This window comes from Oculina patagonica, chromosome 3 (genome assembly GCF_052425735.1).
Source record: "Oculina patagonica isolate OP01 chromosome 3, crgOcupat, whole genome shotgun sequence".
NCBI lineage: Eukaryota > Metazoa > Cnidaria > Anthozoa > Scleractinia > Oculinidae > Oculina > Oculina patagonica.
Genome location: NC_135760.1, coordinates 4,919,262 through 4,935,157, shown reverse-complemented (window position 1 = coordinate 4,935,157; position 15,896 = coordinate 4,919,262). Strand labels below are relative to the sequence as shown.

General features: G+C 39.4%; 2 protein-coding genes across 2 annotated transcripts; both read right to left on the bottom strand.

The window, feature by feature from the left end:
• Positions 1–6,945: 6,945 nt before the first annotated feature.
• LOC144645591 (tyrosinase-like) lies at positions 6,946–11,867 on the bottom strand. Its single transcript, XM_078505163.1, has 6 exons — positions 11,821–11,867; positions 10,940–11,015; positions 10,049–10,184; positions 8,996–9,224; positions 8,218–8,356; positions 6,946–7,706 (listed from the first exon to the last, which is right to left on the bottom strand). Exons 2-6 carry the CDS (start codon positions 10,971–10,973, stop codon positions 7,057–7,059), a joined length of 1,188 nt encoding a protein of 395 aa, XP_078361289.1. The 5' UTR covers positions 10,974–11,015; positions 11,821–11,867; the 3' UTR covers positions 6,946–7,056.
• An 847-nt stretch (positions 11,868–12,714) lies between these two features.
• LOC144645590 (melanocyte-stimulating hormone receptor-like) lies at positions 12,715–14,329 on the bottom strand. Its single transcript, XM_078505162.1, has one exon. The coding sequence runs from the start codon at positions 14,229–14,231 to the stop codon at positions 13,296–13,298; it is 936 nt and encodes a 311-aa protein (XP_078361288.1). The 5' UTR covers positions 14,232–14,329; the 3' UTR covers positions 12,715–13,295.
• Between the last annotated feature and the right edge of the window lie 1,567 nt (positions 14,330–15,896).

Genomic DNA, 15,896 nt, shown 5'->3' with positions numbered 1-15,896 from the left:
ACTTTTTCAAGTTAGCGTACGTAAAACGAATTTTGCCTCTCCTTCTTGTCCGCTTCGGTCTGCCTCGCCTTTTTCGATTTTTGGCGTCGAATTTTATGGGCGAGAGTTAGAAACCCGGTAAGGCTGATTTAAGCTGCTTTACTTTTTTTCAGTCCTTCACTCAGTTCGTGAAAGTACAACAGTCTAGATAAATTTAAAAAAATTGTTCGAGGAAGCGAGAATTCAAGATTCCCGTAGCGAATTACTGTACGACAGTATCAATAAACACATTGCGTGAAAGAATGTGACGGCATATTTGCTTGCTTTGGTCTTCTTATTTTTTTCTTTTCCTTCTTCCTTATTTTTTCGCCTTCTGGTGGACTAGTACGTGTCTTGTTTAAGTATCTACACTGGCAAAAAGTTGTATTTACTTTTGAAAAATAAGCGTTATGTTACACAACTTTTCAAAGACGAAATTAAATCCCCCTGTTTTCAGTAAAAAACTGGCGTTTCGTGTCTGAGGTAATATTTGTTTTTAAGCAGACTTAAAATAATCATTTTATTGTATAATGTGACAGTTGCAGTACCCGGAAATTATAATCGCGTCAATTTATCAAAAAAATACTGAACTATTTTACTTTATTTTTTTACGGTTCTTCTGTATAACAATAAAGAATAAATTTTCCACAAAGTTACAGTAATACAAAATCAGGGGAAACGAATTTGCGCCTCAGTCTGTTATTTAAAGCGTAAAATGACTAAAATGTTTCACCTCGGAATATTTATAAGAAAGAAAAAGGAGGTGACAGTTAACTTTCGATCACTTTCGCCATGAATAAACAAAAATTACAAAGCGGCTCTGCGGTTCAGTTTTTGGACCGCTTTAATAATTTCGTATTACAACAATTTTTTGATCATCTTGAAAAGTCTCGAATATTTTCTTTGTCGATTTTACGCCCGAACTTGGCTGGTCTTCCTGTCGTTCTTGGCTCTATCTGACCAAACAATTGTGCTTTTCTTCTAGACGAGTTTATCCCAAATAATTTGCCTTGTGCGAATCAAAATATTGTGAACAACGAAAAGAAAGCGCGCGTGCCAATCAACAAACTTGCAACATAGAAATTATTCTGACCCGCTCTCGTACTTCCTTGCTGTTTAATTCTCTCGTTCGCGAGTTTATTTCGCGCCGGCTTAACATAAAAATATCTTCGGAAGGCCAATAACAGTGCTTGAGACAAACTCTTAAGTATATTTTTTTGTTTGACCTGAACTCTCGTGTGCCACAAGTCAACTCGCGTGCGCTCTTGACAGTAAAATTTTATTTTACTCGCCAAAATTTTTGCGAGATTCGACGACCGCGCGGTCAGATATAACTGAAAAAATCTCTTGTCCAACTCTCATACTCATTTTATTTCGGCTTCAATTACATTATTCTTAGTTTTTCTGCCGGGTAGTAAATCTTGCTATATTCAAGACCGTACTCCGTAACTGTTACGAATTAATACTTTTTGAGCTTCTTCTTATCTTACCTTCATTTTCTTCAGTGTTTCGTCATTCCCGAATCCCTCGTCTTTGCCTGTGTCCTCTGATTTTGCTCCTCGCTGTCCTCGGCTGTTTATAAATATACGTCCAACTTGGAACAGTATTTAATATCCGCAAAACTCAACTTGCTCACAGAGAGTCGCGTCTTGAGGCTTTCATTCATTTTCAACCATTCTTGCGTGTGGTTCATCTTTTGGAATTCCAACTTTCTCAGTGTCTCGAGTTTTTCTTCATCCTCTCTTTCGCGTCTTCGTTTTGTTGATAAGACAGTCTCGTTTAAATGGAGATTTTTGAAAGTTTTCTCGCTGCCACGTAAACTCGTCTTTCTAATCGAAACCTCGGAATGGGGAAGAAGAACGAGACACGCGATTTTTCTGGCACCGCTTTGGTTACATTAGCCGCCTCCAAAGCGGACTGGAGCGATTAGAGGCGGTTGTGGCCGTACGTTGGTTGATCTGTAAACTCGGCTATGTCCCTCCATCAGTATTTTGTGTTACTTTACCGTGTTGCTGGGCCTTCCATTGTACCGCTATTTCTTTGTTTCGCACCTCAAGCTCTTCCCGAATTCCTCGTCGATCCCAGGTTCGCTTCTTGTTTCTGTAAAGGGAATCGCAAACGAGTGAAAATCAGCGTTAAAATCCTATATCCTACAGTCTGATAGCAAGCCTTTACATTCAGAACAGAAAGCAATCCTAGTCTGTTTTGTTTATTATTCGCTACTCATTTAGTTCATTACCAGCGAGTCTCTATAAATTGGCCATGGAGCTCTTTCTGTTTTCCCTGGTGTTTTCGTTTCGCATTACCGACGATGCTGATTTCTGGATTATCTCCTGTAATTTCGTTCAGTAATTGCCAAGTTTAAGGCCGCCAAATTTTCTTCAAATTTTTCTAAAATCATTGTAAATTCAACTTAGACCAACTTATTTATCTCGCTACGTGTCATTATTTATTTCTTCCTCATTAATGGATGCCTGTGTCCCCAAGACAACAGTCTTTGAAATAAGATATCTGTGTTCGGCCGAGTTACCTCGAACTTTCGCCAAACGTTTTTTTGGTAAAACTTGAGTTTTTTGAATATGAAAACTTATTTAGAGTTTTTTAATATACCATGCGATAACAATCACCCGAAATCTATTGCCTAACTAAATAATGCCTTCTGTAACTTCCCCCAGTTAGCGAGTCTAAGATGTAACAAGCATTTCTGCAAAAAAAATACCATTAAGTTCACTTTTGGTGTTTTCGGGAAAGTATAATTTTCGCCTCTGTCGTACTACTTTTACATATAGAATTTATAGGTTTCTGGTTTATCCAAATACAAGCTATAGTTTTTTTTGGAACACTAAATGCACAACTAAGGTTTTGGTCGAATCCAACTAATTGTTTTGATCTATTCAGCTCGTTACACAGAAACTCCTTTCAATTTTGTTTAGAACTTAAGTGAAATGGAGAGATGCGAAAAGAGTTTTTTTTTTCTTCACTACCTAACTTCAAGGATTACCTAAAGAATCCAAGCTCGAAGATATTCATCTTGTGATAGCTATGCACTTGAGTTTCTTAATCCTTGATGTTTCTCAGAGAAGCAATTGACTACTAAAGAGACCGCTTTCTCGCCTCTGCGCTTCTCACTCGTCTACTCGTTCCTTTCCTCCTACTAAAGTTTTGCCACCACAGTTATCCTTCTCGTTTCATTCATTAAATAAAGGGCGCATCCTTTCAGTCTCTAGGTACAACTAAGGAAGCACACGAAACCTTTCCTTCATCTTCGAGTAGAAGTGTTTGAACTGTTTGAACATATTTCAGACTTACAGATTCTGTTTTTTCTACCCTAACGATTTTTATTTGCGCACAAATCTTGCAAAGTGAAGCGAATGAAAATGATAGGCAAACATTTTTGCCAAATGAACAGTACTTGTTACAAAACACAAATTTAAGTTTCTAACTGAAGAGATTCCTGTTATTAGCAAAGCGATTGTAAGCTGAAGTGCATGTAAAGCAAAATGTTCGGGTTCACAATTTTGCCATTAAAGGGCTAATCTAGACCAAAAATTTGATAAGGATATTTCGACACTTGTATGTTCTGTTACATGAAAAACTACTACTATTAACGTTTCTTTCTCGGCATACTCCTTTTTAATTTTGGCGATAACATCCCAGCTAAAACGAGTCGCGAATTTCGCGACTCAGAGATAATTAGTCGTTTTTAAATTCAAAACAAAACGAGGACACAATCTTTGGAAATCATACGGCTTAGTTTAGGCTTTTTACTACTGCTTTTTGCTATCTATAGAGTTAAAACAGTCTCTCTTTCCTCTCAAACAATTGCGGCTGGGAGCGTAAAGGCAAACGTGGAACGTGGAGCATAATAATTCGCGAGCGAATTGCGCGTGCGAGTCGACTCGTGCGTGTGAATAGAATCGAACGAATCGCGCGTGGTCGCGTGCGCGGGCTCCCATAGTGATGACGTGTTCATCAGCAAATTTTGCGCGAAAAGAAAACTCGGCCGAAAAGCGACATCCAAGCTGTCCAAACGTAGAATGCCGCTACTAACAACGTAACTTAACTTATATTTAGGTCTTACCTTGGTCAAGCGATCCGCTGTGGTTTCTATAACTGAAATAGATGTTCGTTGGAATGCACGTTGACTGATAAGTAGCCCTCCAAACATTACGAATAAAGGTCTCGTGTCTTATAAAAACCCTTTTCTTGGTTTTAATTCATTTAGTGCGAAATTGTACCGAAATATAACTGGAAAGACGTATTTCTTGGCGAGAGATACCCGAATTCGCTAAGTTAGACCAAAAGTGGCGAGGAAACTTGGGGCGAGGCAAAAAATAGACCAAGGGAGTAGGGGCGAGGGTGACAGCCAAGAGGCAGGGAGGAGAAGGGGCCTCTCTCATCCCCAGAGCCATTCGGATTTTTCAGCCCGTGCTACCAAGGCCCCACGGGCTAAGAGACCCCAATGGCTCTGGGGACGAAAATACAAAAGAGCGCGAAACCGCGAAACAAATTAAATTTCCCCTCGCACCAGCTCTCCTCGTTCACCTGGGATACATTTAAGCATAGGGGCTAATTCAGCAACCTCCTAGGCTAGTTCTTAAAAAAAGGGAAACCTGTTTTGTGTTTTCAAATGGTAAGGCCACGAAAATATTTGACTTTAGTCTTAATAGAGCGGAAAAATTCCATATTAATTTAAAAATAAATGCAAAATATTCTTAAGGTGGCTCGTAATGGTTTAGACAAGCCTGTCTTTGACATTCAGTCGTAGCAACACAAATGATGTTGAGAAAAGAGAATGTTTGGTATTGGTATATTTAACATCCTGAGGTTAATAACTTGAAAATTACTCAGTGTAAGTGTTTGTTTTTAACATATTTTTGTCTAACTGACAAAACGGACATTATATCAAAATTGTAATAAAATTCTGTAGGTATAGTTCAGAGCCAGTTTAAATTTATGAGAAAATAACGTAGTTCAAATCTCTGCCAACAGGTTTTTAGAAAATTTTCAAAATGTCTCGTTTGCTGGTTAGACAAAAATATATCAAAAACAAAAACTTTCACCAAGTAGTTTACAATTTATTAGCCTTGAACAGTCAAGAATAGGGTATCTTTCACCTCTTCTGACGTTCCTATGGCAACGAATTTTGACGTCACAGTGTTCTCACTTTGTTATTGAAAAAACCTATACAAATTTGTACTAAAAGTGTTTTCTTAATTAACACTATTGCTAAAGCTTCACTAGAAGCCATCTTAATTAGCTAAAAATAATAAATGTCTAAAGCTGTATAGGGCCAACGTTAAATGTAAAATGGACAAACCTTTGTGGCTGCTCAAGCAAAGTGTCCAGTGCTTTTGACACTGAACTTCAGAAAATGCAAAGTGGCGAATAACATTTCAAAAATACCTCAATAAAAAAGGTGTTAAGATAAGTGCGCTCCCTGCATGAGCCAATGACATACAAGGATCATACTGACAGTTCACTGTCATGTGCAAGGATTTCCCTCAAGAGAATTTGATAAGAAAAGGAATAACGGCAAGGATTTGAATACAAATAGTAAATGGAGAAAAAAGAATAACAAGAAGAAGAAGAGAAACATAAAAAAGAAAAGAAAGAAAACATCAAGCAGAATAAGATAAAGAACAAGAAGAAAAATAGAGGATTAGAAGAACAAAAAGGAACAAGAACAACAACAAGACTTAGAACAAGACTAACAAGAACAACTAGCACTGTCAATTGCATGAAAAACAGAAGCAATTACAATTAGTATAACAAGAACAGCTACATAAGTAAGAAAAAGAAAAAGGAAGAACAAAACAAGGAGAGCATAAAGAGAATGCAAAGAATGACAGGAATGAGTGTCTTCTTGTTTTGTTTTTTCTGAAGTTTTTTAATTTGTTGTATATATAGAAAAGAAAACATTACAAGTACATTTGAATTAAGACTGCTTTTGTTCTTTATCAAGATCTCAGATTAAACAACTTTTGATTCCCTGGAATTTCTGTCAGATAATTGCGTTTGAAGTTTTGTCCCGCGACGTATGGTGGTAAACGTCACGTGACAAAATGTCCAATAGATCGTGGATTAATATCGTTACTTAGAGCTCGTATCCACAAGACAAAATCCAATATGACTAGTACAAAATACAATGTATGGTCACAGTAACAATGAGAATGGTGCAATTTTAGTTTCAATACAATTAGAGTTGAGTTTCCAATTCCAATTAATTCGTTTACAATTACAACAAAAACCAAGATGTCTTGAAATTCTTTCCTTTTAGCTAAATAGAAAAGCAGCTTATTTTTCTGTTTATGATATATAAAAATCATTGAAAAACCAGGTATTATACATTCCTTCCTCCAAGGAACAGTAGTTTCGGCGGTAGTACATCTGCTTGGACACAATCAGTCAGTTTCTGCCTTCTTTAAGTGTCTCCCCGCATAGACTTTTTAAACTATTGAAAAGGTAAAACCACAGAGTTCACCTGTGGTTTTAAGGCATGTTAGGATCGAAACTTAAAAGATGGTTTGCTCAATAAAAGTTTGGCAACAACACTAAAAACAACGACGATGACGACATCAACAACAACAACAACCTTTACTTGTATGCAATTTACATGCAATTACAAAAACTTCTTGCCGGGCATTTTTCAAATGACTTTCGAAAACGCCAAAAGCAAGTAATCACTACTAGCCAATGGAAATATACAAAAAGAACGAAATGAGCCAATCAGAACTCGAAACAAATATGCAGCCGGTGCCAAGCGTGGGAAAACTCGCGCCAGCAAGACGCGGTCGTTTCGGTTTTGCTCTTGATTGGTGGAAAAAACAGCACGTTCGTTCTGATTGGTTAGAGCACGTTGTACGACGTCTTTGAACCAATCACAGAGCTTGGAAAACAGAAAACCAAAGAAAACATAATTACGTTCGATACACAGTTGTTAACAATTCTAAAAGACATTCTTGTTACCAAAGTCGTTCTTTGCAACTGCAATTCTTGTGATCTTTTTGTTTAACGCGCCTTGTTGCTGACTACTTCTCAGACTTCTCCTCTCTTCTTCTTCTTCTTCTTACTTTCGATCGCTTCTTTGACATCTTCCACTTTGAATCCCAATTTGTTATCCTGCGAACTCATCTTCGCGTTTTTGGGCAAGACGTGCTTGGGTTCAAGACTATCCATTTCTCTGTTCGCCTTGACCTTTTCTCTCTTCTTCGCCATGAACAAATCAAACTCAAGGCTACTCAGCCGAGTGAACTTCTGCCTGGGAATAGCATCAATCTCTGCAATGGTCAGACTAGCCAGCTTGTCATGACACAGCTTGTAGTTCTCATGAGGAGGGTCTTCGTAGGTCACACAAACCCCCCCGGGCTGCTTGGACAAATCCATAAGGTTTTGAGGCCTGAGCCGGGGGGATATACCATACAGATTGATGGTTCCCTTGAAGTAGGCGTTCTTATAGCTGGTTCCCTTCTTCTGCCAGTCGGACCAGATCTTGTCGGTAAAGGCGTGGTGCAAAAGGAACTCTGGGGCATTCGCCGAAAACCTGCTGCACATTGTTCCCCCTCTCCCGCCAATTCTGCAGTGCATGTTGTTGTGTAAGGTATCACGGAGTGTCAACTCAAAGTCGGTGAACTTATGAGAAAGGATGCGAAGGCACTTGTGAACCGCTATGCAGTCTGGGGGATTACCTGTTGAAAAAAATCGAAATATTAACCTATATCGTAAAAGTTAGCTGAGCCTTAAAATAAAACTATTAAAAACCTTTCACAGTTTTGTGCAAAGTTGTAGTTCTCCAAAAAATAAAATACATTATGGCAGTCCTTCCTGTTAATTATTGTTCTTCTATGCCGATACTTCTTCGAAATTGGTGTCATTTTGTGAAGATTTTGCGATTTTGCAGCACATCGCAGGACCTTAACAAAGACTTTCTCTATATGTAAGCCGTGTCAACATTGCAGCTCCTTTGCATTTTATATACCCTGGGTTCCAGAGGATTTTTCTCGCGCGCACCCAGGGTACATCTTATAGCGAGAAAGTTTAATCTGTGATCATTCCCGACAGTGCGCGACGTTTTTTCCAAGACGGCAATCAAAAAGCTCGTCTCTTTCTGCGCCGCCTTGAAGTAAATGGGTCCCTTTACTAATAAAGGCTTCGCAAAATGGCTGCATGAAGTTTTTTTAGAAAGTCAGAAATAATTACCATTAAAATTTCTCTTAAGGCATCCACCGTTCGTTAACGAAAACTGGTTTTTCCCAAACGGTCCATCATACACACAACCGTCTCTTCCACCTCCGTTACTTCCAAAACCCCATGGTGCACCGCTCCACATGCTCATGATCTGGAGGAAAAGAGTTAAACGGTGGTTCATACAAGTTTTTGCGATGTCAAGAGTTATATTTTAGCTAGAGAAAGTTTAGATGTGCGAAGAAGCTTGAAAACATGGGAAAGTCGGATTTTGTAGGCGTTGCAAAAAGTATAGATTTCATGCTCGAGCAACAAGACCTAATAACACAGTTCTAGAGCCAGGTTAAGTAAAAGGAACACATTTTCTTGCAATTTGTGGCGCAACAATTTTTCACTGCAAGTCAAGAAGCGTCAATGCGGCGAATTGCAAGTTGCGGCGACACGTTTCAGAAATTTGAACTTACGCCTACGTCGCAAACATGCATTTTGCTGCAGCTTGCAACAAGGATGGTAAAATGCCCAATGATGCGCGGTACGGTTGCAAGAAAATGTTGCCAGTATAACTTGGCTTCCCCCCCTTTAAGAGAGGGTCAAGTCAATTAGACCTGTGTTTTTTGCTGGATTAAGGTTTACACGAGGCGCTCTAAAACTCCGCCAGGAGAAGGCAATACAATATATTTACTATAACTACAATATATTTTACATTAACTAACTCCTATTTTGTACCAAAAAGGCACTATTAGTATAAATATCGTGTTTTATGTTAAACCGGGGCACAACTGGGATGAAATACCTGATCCAGCCAGGGTGCACCGGACCACAAACTCCAGTCCCAATAGGGCACCGTGGCAATTGGATCCACTTTCCGCAGAATGTTCTCAATCTGCAAAAGGTACCAGCGGTGCCAAGCCAGGAACTGCCTGCTGTTATGAATGTTACCGAACTGGTTCGTGTGTGTTGTGACGAGGCTTTGGTAATCTCTTCGCTTGGACGCCTCCTTCAGTGCGTTGATGAAACGGTACCTGAAGAAAAGGAGAAAATTATTAGGCTAGATTGGTCTAGATAGAGATCACTGTTCGTGATCTGTAAAATAGACCCGCGCTCTAAGTACACGATAGAGTTCGGAGTTCAGCCTGTTAAAGATAAAGAGAAAGTTAACGTAGATACTAGTTACCCCCTTTAGAAACTGACGTCCTCGGGAAGGCAAGCGAGAGAAAGACTTTTGTTTTGCCCTTCGAGTGGCTTTTGATTTGACTATTGTAAAATCGATATCAACATAAGCACTGACAAAGCAAAACAAAGGTTAGGTAAACCAATCAGAAGTGGAAGGAAGCATAAAACCAGTGCCACGTGCGGGAGAACGCACGTAAGTTTAAGTCGCAGCTGGCATACGTCGCTACATTGCATTGCATGCAGTTGTATTGCGCGTGATGGCTTCAACGTGTGATGGCAACGCACTGCAACATTTCGCGCTACACTGCCGAGTGGCTACCATGTATTACGTAATCTAATATAGCGTCGACTGCCAGGAAAAATAACTGCAGCTGTTGTTATCCTCATGATTCTAAAGAATAAAAGTAATGAAAAGAGTATAAAAAAAATCGTTATGTTTGAATGACAAGATTGATGGGAATTCGAAATAACAGGATTTTAGGGAATTATGAGAGAGTTGGCTTTATAAAAGATACTGTTGACGTGAGAAAACTCTTTTGATACAAAAATATTCCGCAAGTTAATGAGGATTGCGTTTGTCATTAGCGAATCAAGCAGGGATTTTGGTCAGGGCTAAAAGCTGGGGAAGAGGGGAGGGGTCTTACACTAGAAATTTACTACAGGCTATACCCACCTTTCTCCTGGAAGCATCCCGTTCCATTCCCTCCGCACGCGACAAGGAATACTCCATTTCCCGCCACGACACACGCGCTGGTGACCATGTTGATCATTTACTACTGAGCCTTCCTTGCAAACTTGTGATAGCGTTCCTGGGTAAAAGGAAAAAAGCGGAGGAGATGAAGGATATAGGCGGGAACTATAATTGAGAAAAAAATACACCTTAATTTGTGGTTCATGTCTGGTAAGTGCGTGTTTCTGCGTAAGTATATTGTAGCTCTTTCTTCCCCTTTCTTAATAGACTGCAAAACAGTCGTTTTTTCTCTAAAGTCGTTGGAAAAAGCGCTTATCGAAGGCGCGAAGTGCCTATCGTCTGGCGAGCCTCGCACGCCCGCAGCGTCTCTCCCCAGTCTCACTCACGGTTTTGACATTGGCTCCAGACCTCTCGCTCTCGTTCGAAGACCAAGCGCGTTCGCAAGAGATACGACTGTTTTGCAGTCTATTTTCTTAACTCATGCCATAGAATCAGTAGAATTTCAGGTTGCCAGGGAAGTTGCTAAGCAAAGGGACACATTTTAATGACGTCATGTTGTCAGGAAAACGTTCGGAGCGTTCACGTTAGTTCTGATTGGATGATAAGGATATCGGACTCCCTTCGAGTTACACGAAGGTTTCCCGAAAACGACACGGCAGATTTTGCTGTTTGTTGTTGGCAGTGCAACAACTGTCAACACGTGAAAAAAAGTTGGCCTCAAAAATGAGGAACGTCTAAGTGTGGGACAATTTGTCATTCGTACATGCACTGAGAACGATTATTAAGCGGCAGCCGGAGTAATGTGGTTGCAAATTAAATGTGCAATGTCATGGTTACACAATATATTATATGTATATACGTAATATTACTTACCTGTTATTACTAAAAGTATAATTAAAATCTTCATCTTCTTTCCACAGAAGTAAAAACACTGTTAAGGGATCTAACGCTGATTTGAGAAAAACAAGAAATTATCATTACCAATTTGTTGATTTTTCGTTACTGAATGGAATAAGATCTAGTGAATCGAACAGATATTTTATCAATGAACCTCTGTATTTAAAGCCCAAAACTGAAAAGGTTTTATGAAGATTAATTTGGAGCTTTCTGCCTATAACGATCACATTAATTTTAACGTTCTGTCAGTTGTAGAGTTTTTCTTGTAAGTGAATTCGTTTAAACTAAGGCCGTCTATAGAGTAGAAGTGATACTTGATTCAAAGCTTTCGATTATCTTAGAAAGCGGAGGGTTTTTTATCGACACGAGCCGAGTTCATTAGCAGCTGCTTGTAAAGTGTGAACTACTTTCGACTGCAAGCCAAATCTGGAAAGAGTGTTTCGACGTTTTATAATAGCTTCATATCGAGCTCTTGGCAAAAGAATGTGCTAGGCATTAACTATATAAACAAAATACCTCCACGAGACCAGTGAATGACTTTAAGTGCAAGCTTATGTATCACGCTGATCGAAGTTTTTAAGTTGATTTATCCCGTAATCAATATATGAGCAACGAGAAATGTTCTTGAAAACCAAACGTCGCTATTAAGAAATAGAAATCCTATAGACTTTAAATTAGTTTTCTCTTTATGGAATATTACTTAAATTCTGCTTTACTGTTTACCTGCTTAAGGAACTTTAAACTTTCGGTTACCGCGGCCGAATTGTTCAACCTCGGCAAAGTTCATGAAAATCGTCAGTTTACCCACTGCAAGCGTACAAGTAAAACATTATCTTCTATAAAACGTCGACACTTACACTGCTTAGCTCCCCCGGCCGTCTCCGCAACTCGGAACGCTGGTTGAGTTCAACTCCCTACCAAGGAATTTATGAATACTTTTTCTCGTTCTTAATCAGTTGGGATATTTAAATTTTCAGCCTCTGTTTGTACAAGTAGCAGAGAGCTTTAACCCCGTGCATTATGAATTGGATGACTATGTCAACATTTTCTGTGGCGAATTAAAGCTCGGTGTCTCAAAAAATTCTGGCCGTCAGTCAGGCTTGTTCTTCAATTTTCTGTTCCGGTGTAGGCGGGTTAATTAAATTATGCGTCAGCGTTTCATTTTAATATTGGCTTTGGATAGCCGGTTAATGTTGAACAACGTATCATCTTCGCTGTTTCAGCTTTCATTTAGTACAGCAGTGGAAAACTTGTGATTTAACGCGCTTTGGGGGTACGTCTTGGGGCGTTGTGACCGCAAAATAATGCAGTTCCCAAGACCATTCGACTACTCCACCTTAACTTATAAAGGTACGGTTAAACGTTTTTTAAAGAAACGTTTAATTTCAAACAGTACGTTTTTCACTGAGCAAATGAACTGCGGTCATATCGCCCCCCCCTCCCCCAGGAAAGTTAAACACACCACACAAAGCAAAGATGAAACTTACAGATTTATACGTGTTTAGATACAATACTTACAGATGCTAAAAAGTGCTACAACAAGAAAATGATTGGAGAAGGACCAGTATTTAACTCTCAAGTTTAATTTTCTAACTTTAATAAGTGTACTTAGTAGAAATTTTGTACTTATCAGTTGCGAGGAGAAGTGAGTTATTGTTAAGCGTATTTGTGTAAATAACAGAAAACAGCAATTAAGATTTAAATTTCAGATTATTTCACCAGTAATGTCTTATTGGAGGGGCTGGATTAGTTCCCAAATAAATATTCTTGTGGTGACGCATTGAAATTAAAGTGATTAAATACATTTGTTGAACCAGTGCACCGCATTCTGTCACAAAACATTTTGTAAACTGACAGTCTTGTTCTCCACAATATAAGCTTCGCTATCACTTTGATGCCAAATCAACAAACTTCTTTTAGCATCGGTGACGTTATGCCAGTATTTACAAGTGAGGAAGCGAGTCGGCTGCAAAGCTCTTTATCCATTTCCATTTTCATTTTTTGGTTATTTTTTCCTTTTCGGCTCCTGGTATAATGTTTGTGCGCTCTGGCGATTTCACCTTAGTTTAACTTCCAACCTAGACTTTCTTCAAAGCCCTTTCTAATATTAATTTCCCCATATGTTGGCTTCGTCGTTAAAAATAAAGCGGTCAACTTGAAGCAAGTCTTCTTTCAACCATGCTTAAATACAAAAGCTTACAAAAAACACTGCACGCATTATCGATAGTTAGGTTATGGGTCCCAGCTCTTAATTTCTTAGCCAACGACTAAGTCCTTAGCCATCCTAAAACAAAGCCTCTAATTTGTGGAACAAATCTTTAAAGAGTAATTTTTAAAAGCAGAAAAGCTGTCTGATCGTGTTTTTCACTTCTCGTCTCACTTCTCGGATCTTCCAGCAATAAACGAACGGATTCAGCGTTGAGTGAAAGTAAATAAGAGTCGAAGTAAATCCCCAAGCGCTTTGAAGAATTGGAGACGAGCCCTGAATAGTAATAATAGCTATAACTATAGTATACGGAAGATAACAACTTACTAACACCAGCATCACCCAGAATGCGCTAGACACAGTCTTTTTGTACCGCGCTATGTTTAGTGGAATTTCTCTCCCGTTCGGTCGAACATAGCGGTTTTGTAGTTGAATTTGGTAACGGCGAATGCTGACGTAGATTGTTGAGTAGCAAAGAGCCGAGACCAAAAGACAAAGCAATATCAGTATATAGCTATAGCTTTTCGCGATAGTGTATTTGTAAAACGACATGGAGGCAAAAGCGATGCTGGGGATCCAAAAACAGATAACTAACACTCGAACTCGCGTCAGCGTTAGAATTTGACGGTACCTCAATCCCAATAACAGAGCTAGAAGTCTGTCCACGCTTATTGCAGTCAGCGTTAACACAGATACGGTGGACAAAATTGTAAAACTGACTGTAGCGATACCTGCAGAATAGAAACAGATTTTCATCCAGCGTGTTCCTTCTCTCTCTATAAACCGCGACAAGGAAAATAGGGCAGAACTCGGTCCGGAAATAAGGCCGACAAAGAGATCGGTGACAGCGAGGCAGCGATACAGGAGTTTCGATGGCGGATGAAGGGAAGACTCCTTGTGCAGTGCGATTAGGATCAACGTGTTCCCTAGTAGTGCTGTGATGGAGAAAGAAAAGTTGGCAATTGACAGAAGAAGCTTATGATTTCCCGATGAACCGGCCGCGCAAAACAAAGTTTGGACGGTCTTGTCGTGGCTATGTTCCAAGCTCGTAGAATTTTCCATTGCCAGTTAATGCTGGGCTCAATAAGTAGTCTGTTCTGAGACCGTTCTACTAGTATTTTCCCTTACAATCGTCGAGGACGTGATATAAAAAAACGGCTGTACGTGAGTTCAAACAGTATATATTTAATATTATTTCATTTACGACTTCAATTTTGAATATCAGCTGCTTACATAAAACTGTAAAGTAAAGTAATATCATGGTTGGCTGCCATTAAGATTGATGAATGTCAGCCCAATGAGCAAGCTAGTTTTTGAAATTGGCTCTTGATATATAACGACCCCTTAGGCAAACAGCAGCGAATTGAAGCCGGATCTTTGCATCAGAATCAGCAATCGAAATTGAACAAAACGTAATACCAAATACAAGGCTGATCGGACAGCCAAAACTTGTAATTTTATTGCCCAGTATTTCGTTAAGACAAAACTAACCTTCAGGGGCTGCAAACCGAATATTGGATAATAGAATTACCCTTTTCAGCTGTCCGATGATCCTTTGCATTTGGAATTATTTCTTTAATTAAACAGGTGCACGCAGTTGCCTCATCCGTAGTTTTATATTTAGTAAGTGTCACCCTCTCTAAATAATGTTTGATTGATTGATTGATTAAATTTAAGGTTTGATCTGGTCACATGACAGCTCAACAGATGCGGGGAATTATGGGAAGGTGGTCGTACCTTCTATCCTCCTTCCCATTATCCATCGAATCTTACAATTTTTTTCTTCAGAGATGAGTGAGTAAGAGTCAATCTTCAGCAAAAGGAGATGACATCATCCTGTCTTGCTGTATAGGCAATTTGACAAGAGATGACGTGTTGCCCGAAGCATAAATGCTATATCTCTGTCCTGAGGTTAAGCATGGCCATTTTGCCGAAATTTCAGCCTTGGCTTGTAGCTGTCAAATTAAAGTAGACATTTAATTAAGAGCTTTAATGCCAGCTTTTCTTCATGTAATTTGGCGTCTTTCTCGTTCTGCCCGGTTTCCAATGAACCACTGCTACCCCCTGCTAATGGGCTGAACTCTTTCTCGACTATCTCTGATAAAGGGTACTTTTGCGAGTGGAGAATTGATATTTTTTGTGTAGAATGTGGAAGTGTGTTTTTCTCTTGAAACATGAACTGGCAAATAGCCGTGCGCCGTGCCATGCGCATTTGTTGTTATATTAATTTAATACCCAAGCGGCAAATCGAGTTTTAAAGTAAACCGTGAAAAGGAATTTGTGACCACCCACAATTACGTATTATATCTTGACGTGGAAAAAACGCTGTGGCTTTAATTTGTCTGTAGTCCCTCATTTTTCCTCCCTCGCGGGTCGAGTGCGAAGTGATTTTTTTTTTTTTTGCGCGCGCACGTTTTTCCTCTCGACTGACTCCGAGAAAAAAGGGACTACTCACAGTCTACGGTGACTAAAAATCTACCCTTGGTGCCAGAAGTTTTTCTAGCGCGGTTTCCCGTGTCAGTATCCACCGCGTGCGAGAAAAAAATCCTCTGGTACCCAGGGTACTGAAAACCTCTCCCTCTCCCAAACCCAAACCTTCATCACATTACTAAGAGACCCTGGGGACGACACCACCAAGCCTCTTCGACCTCTTTTCTTCGCGGAGAATAAATAAATAAAACCTTTGGTATTCTCAAAATCGATTACTGTTCTCTAAAAGGATCTAAA

Excerpts from the sequence above, each read along its gene's own strand:
- LOC144645590 (XM_078505162.1), bottom strand. The coding sequence starts at position 14,231 with ATGGAAAATTCTACGAGCTTGGAACATAGCCACGACAAGACCGTCCAA.
- LOC144645591 (XM_078505163.1), bottom strand. The coding sequence starts at position 10,973 with ATGAAGATTTTAATTATACTTTTAGTAATAACAG. Across the intron at positions 10,185-10,939 it reads TATACTTTTAGTAATAACAG|GAACGCTATCACAAGTTTGC; the intron begins GTAAGTAATATT and ends CCTTTTACCCAG. Across the intron at positions 9,225-10,048 it reads GGGATGCTTCCAGGAGAAAG|GTACCGTTTCATCAACGCAC; the intron begins GTGGGTATAGCC and ends CCTTTTCTTCAG.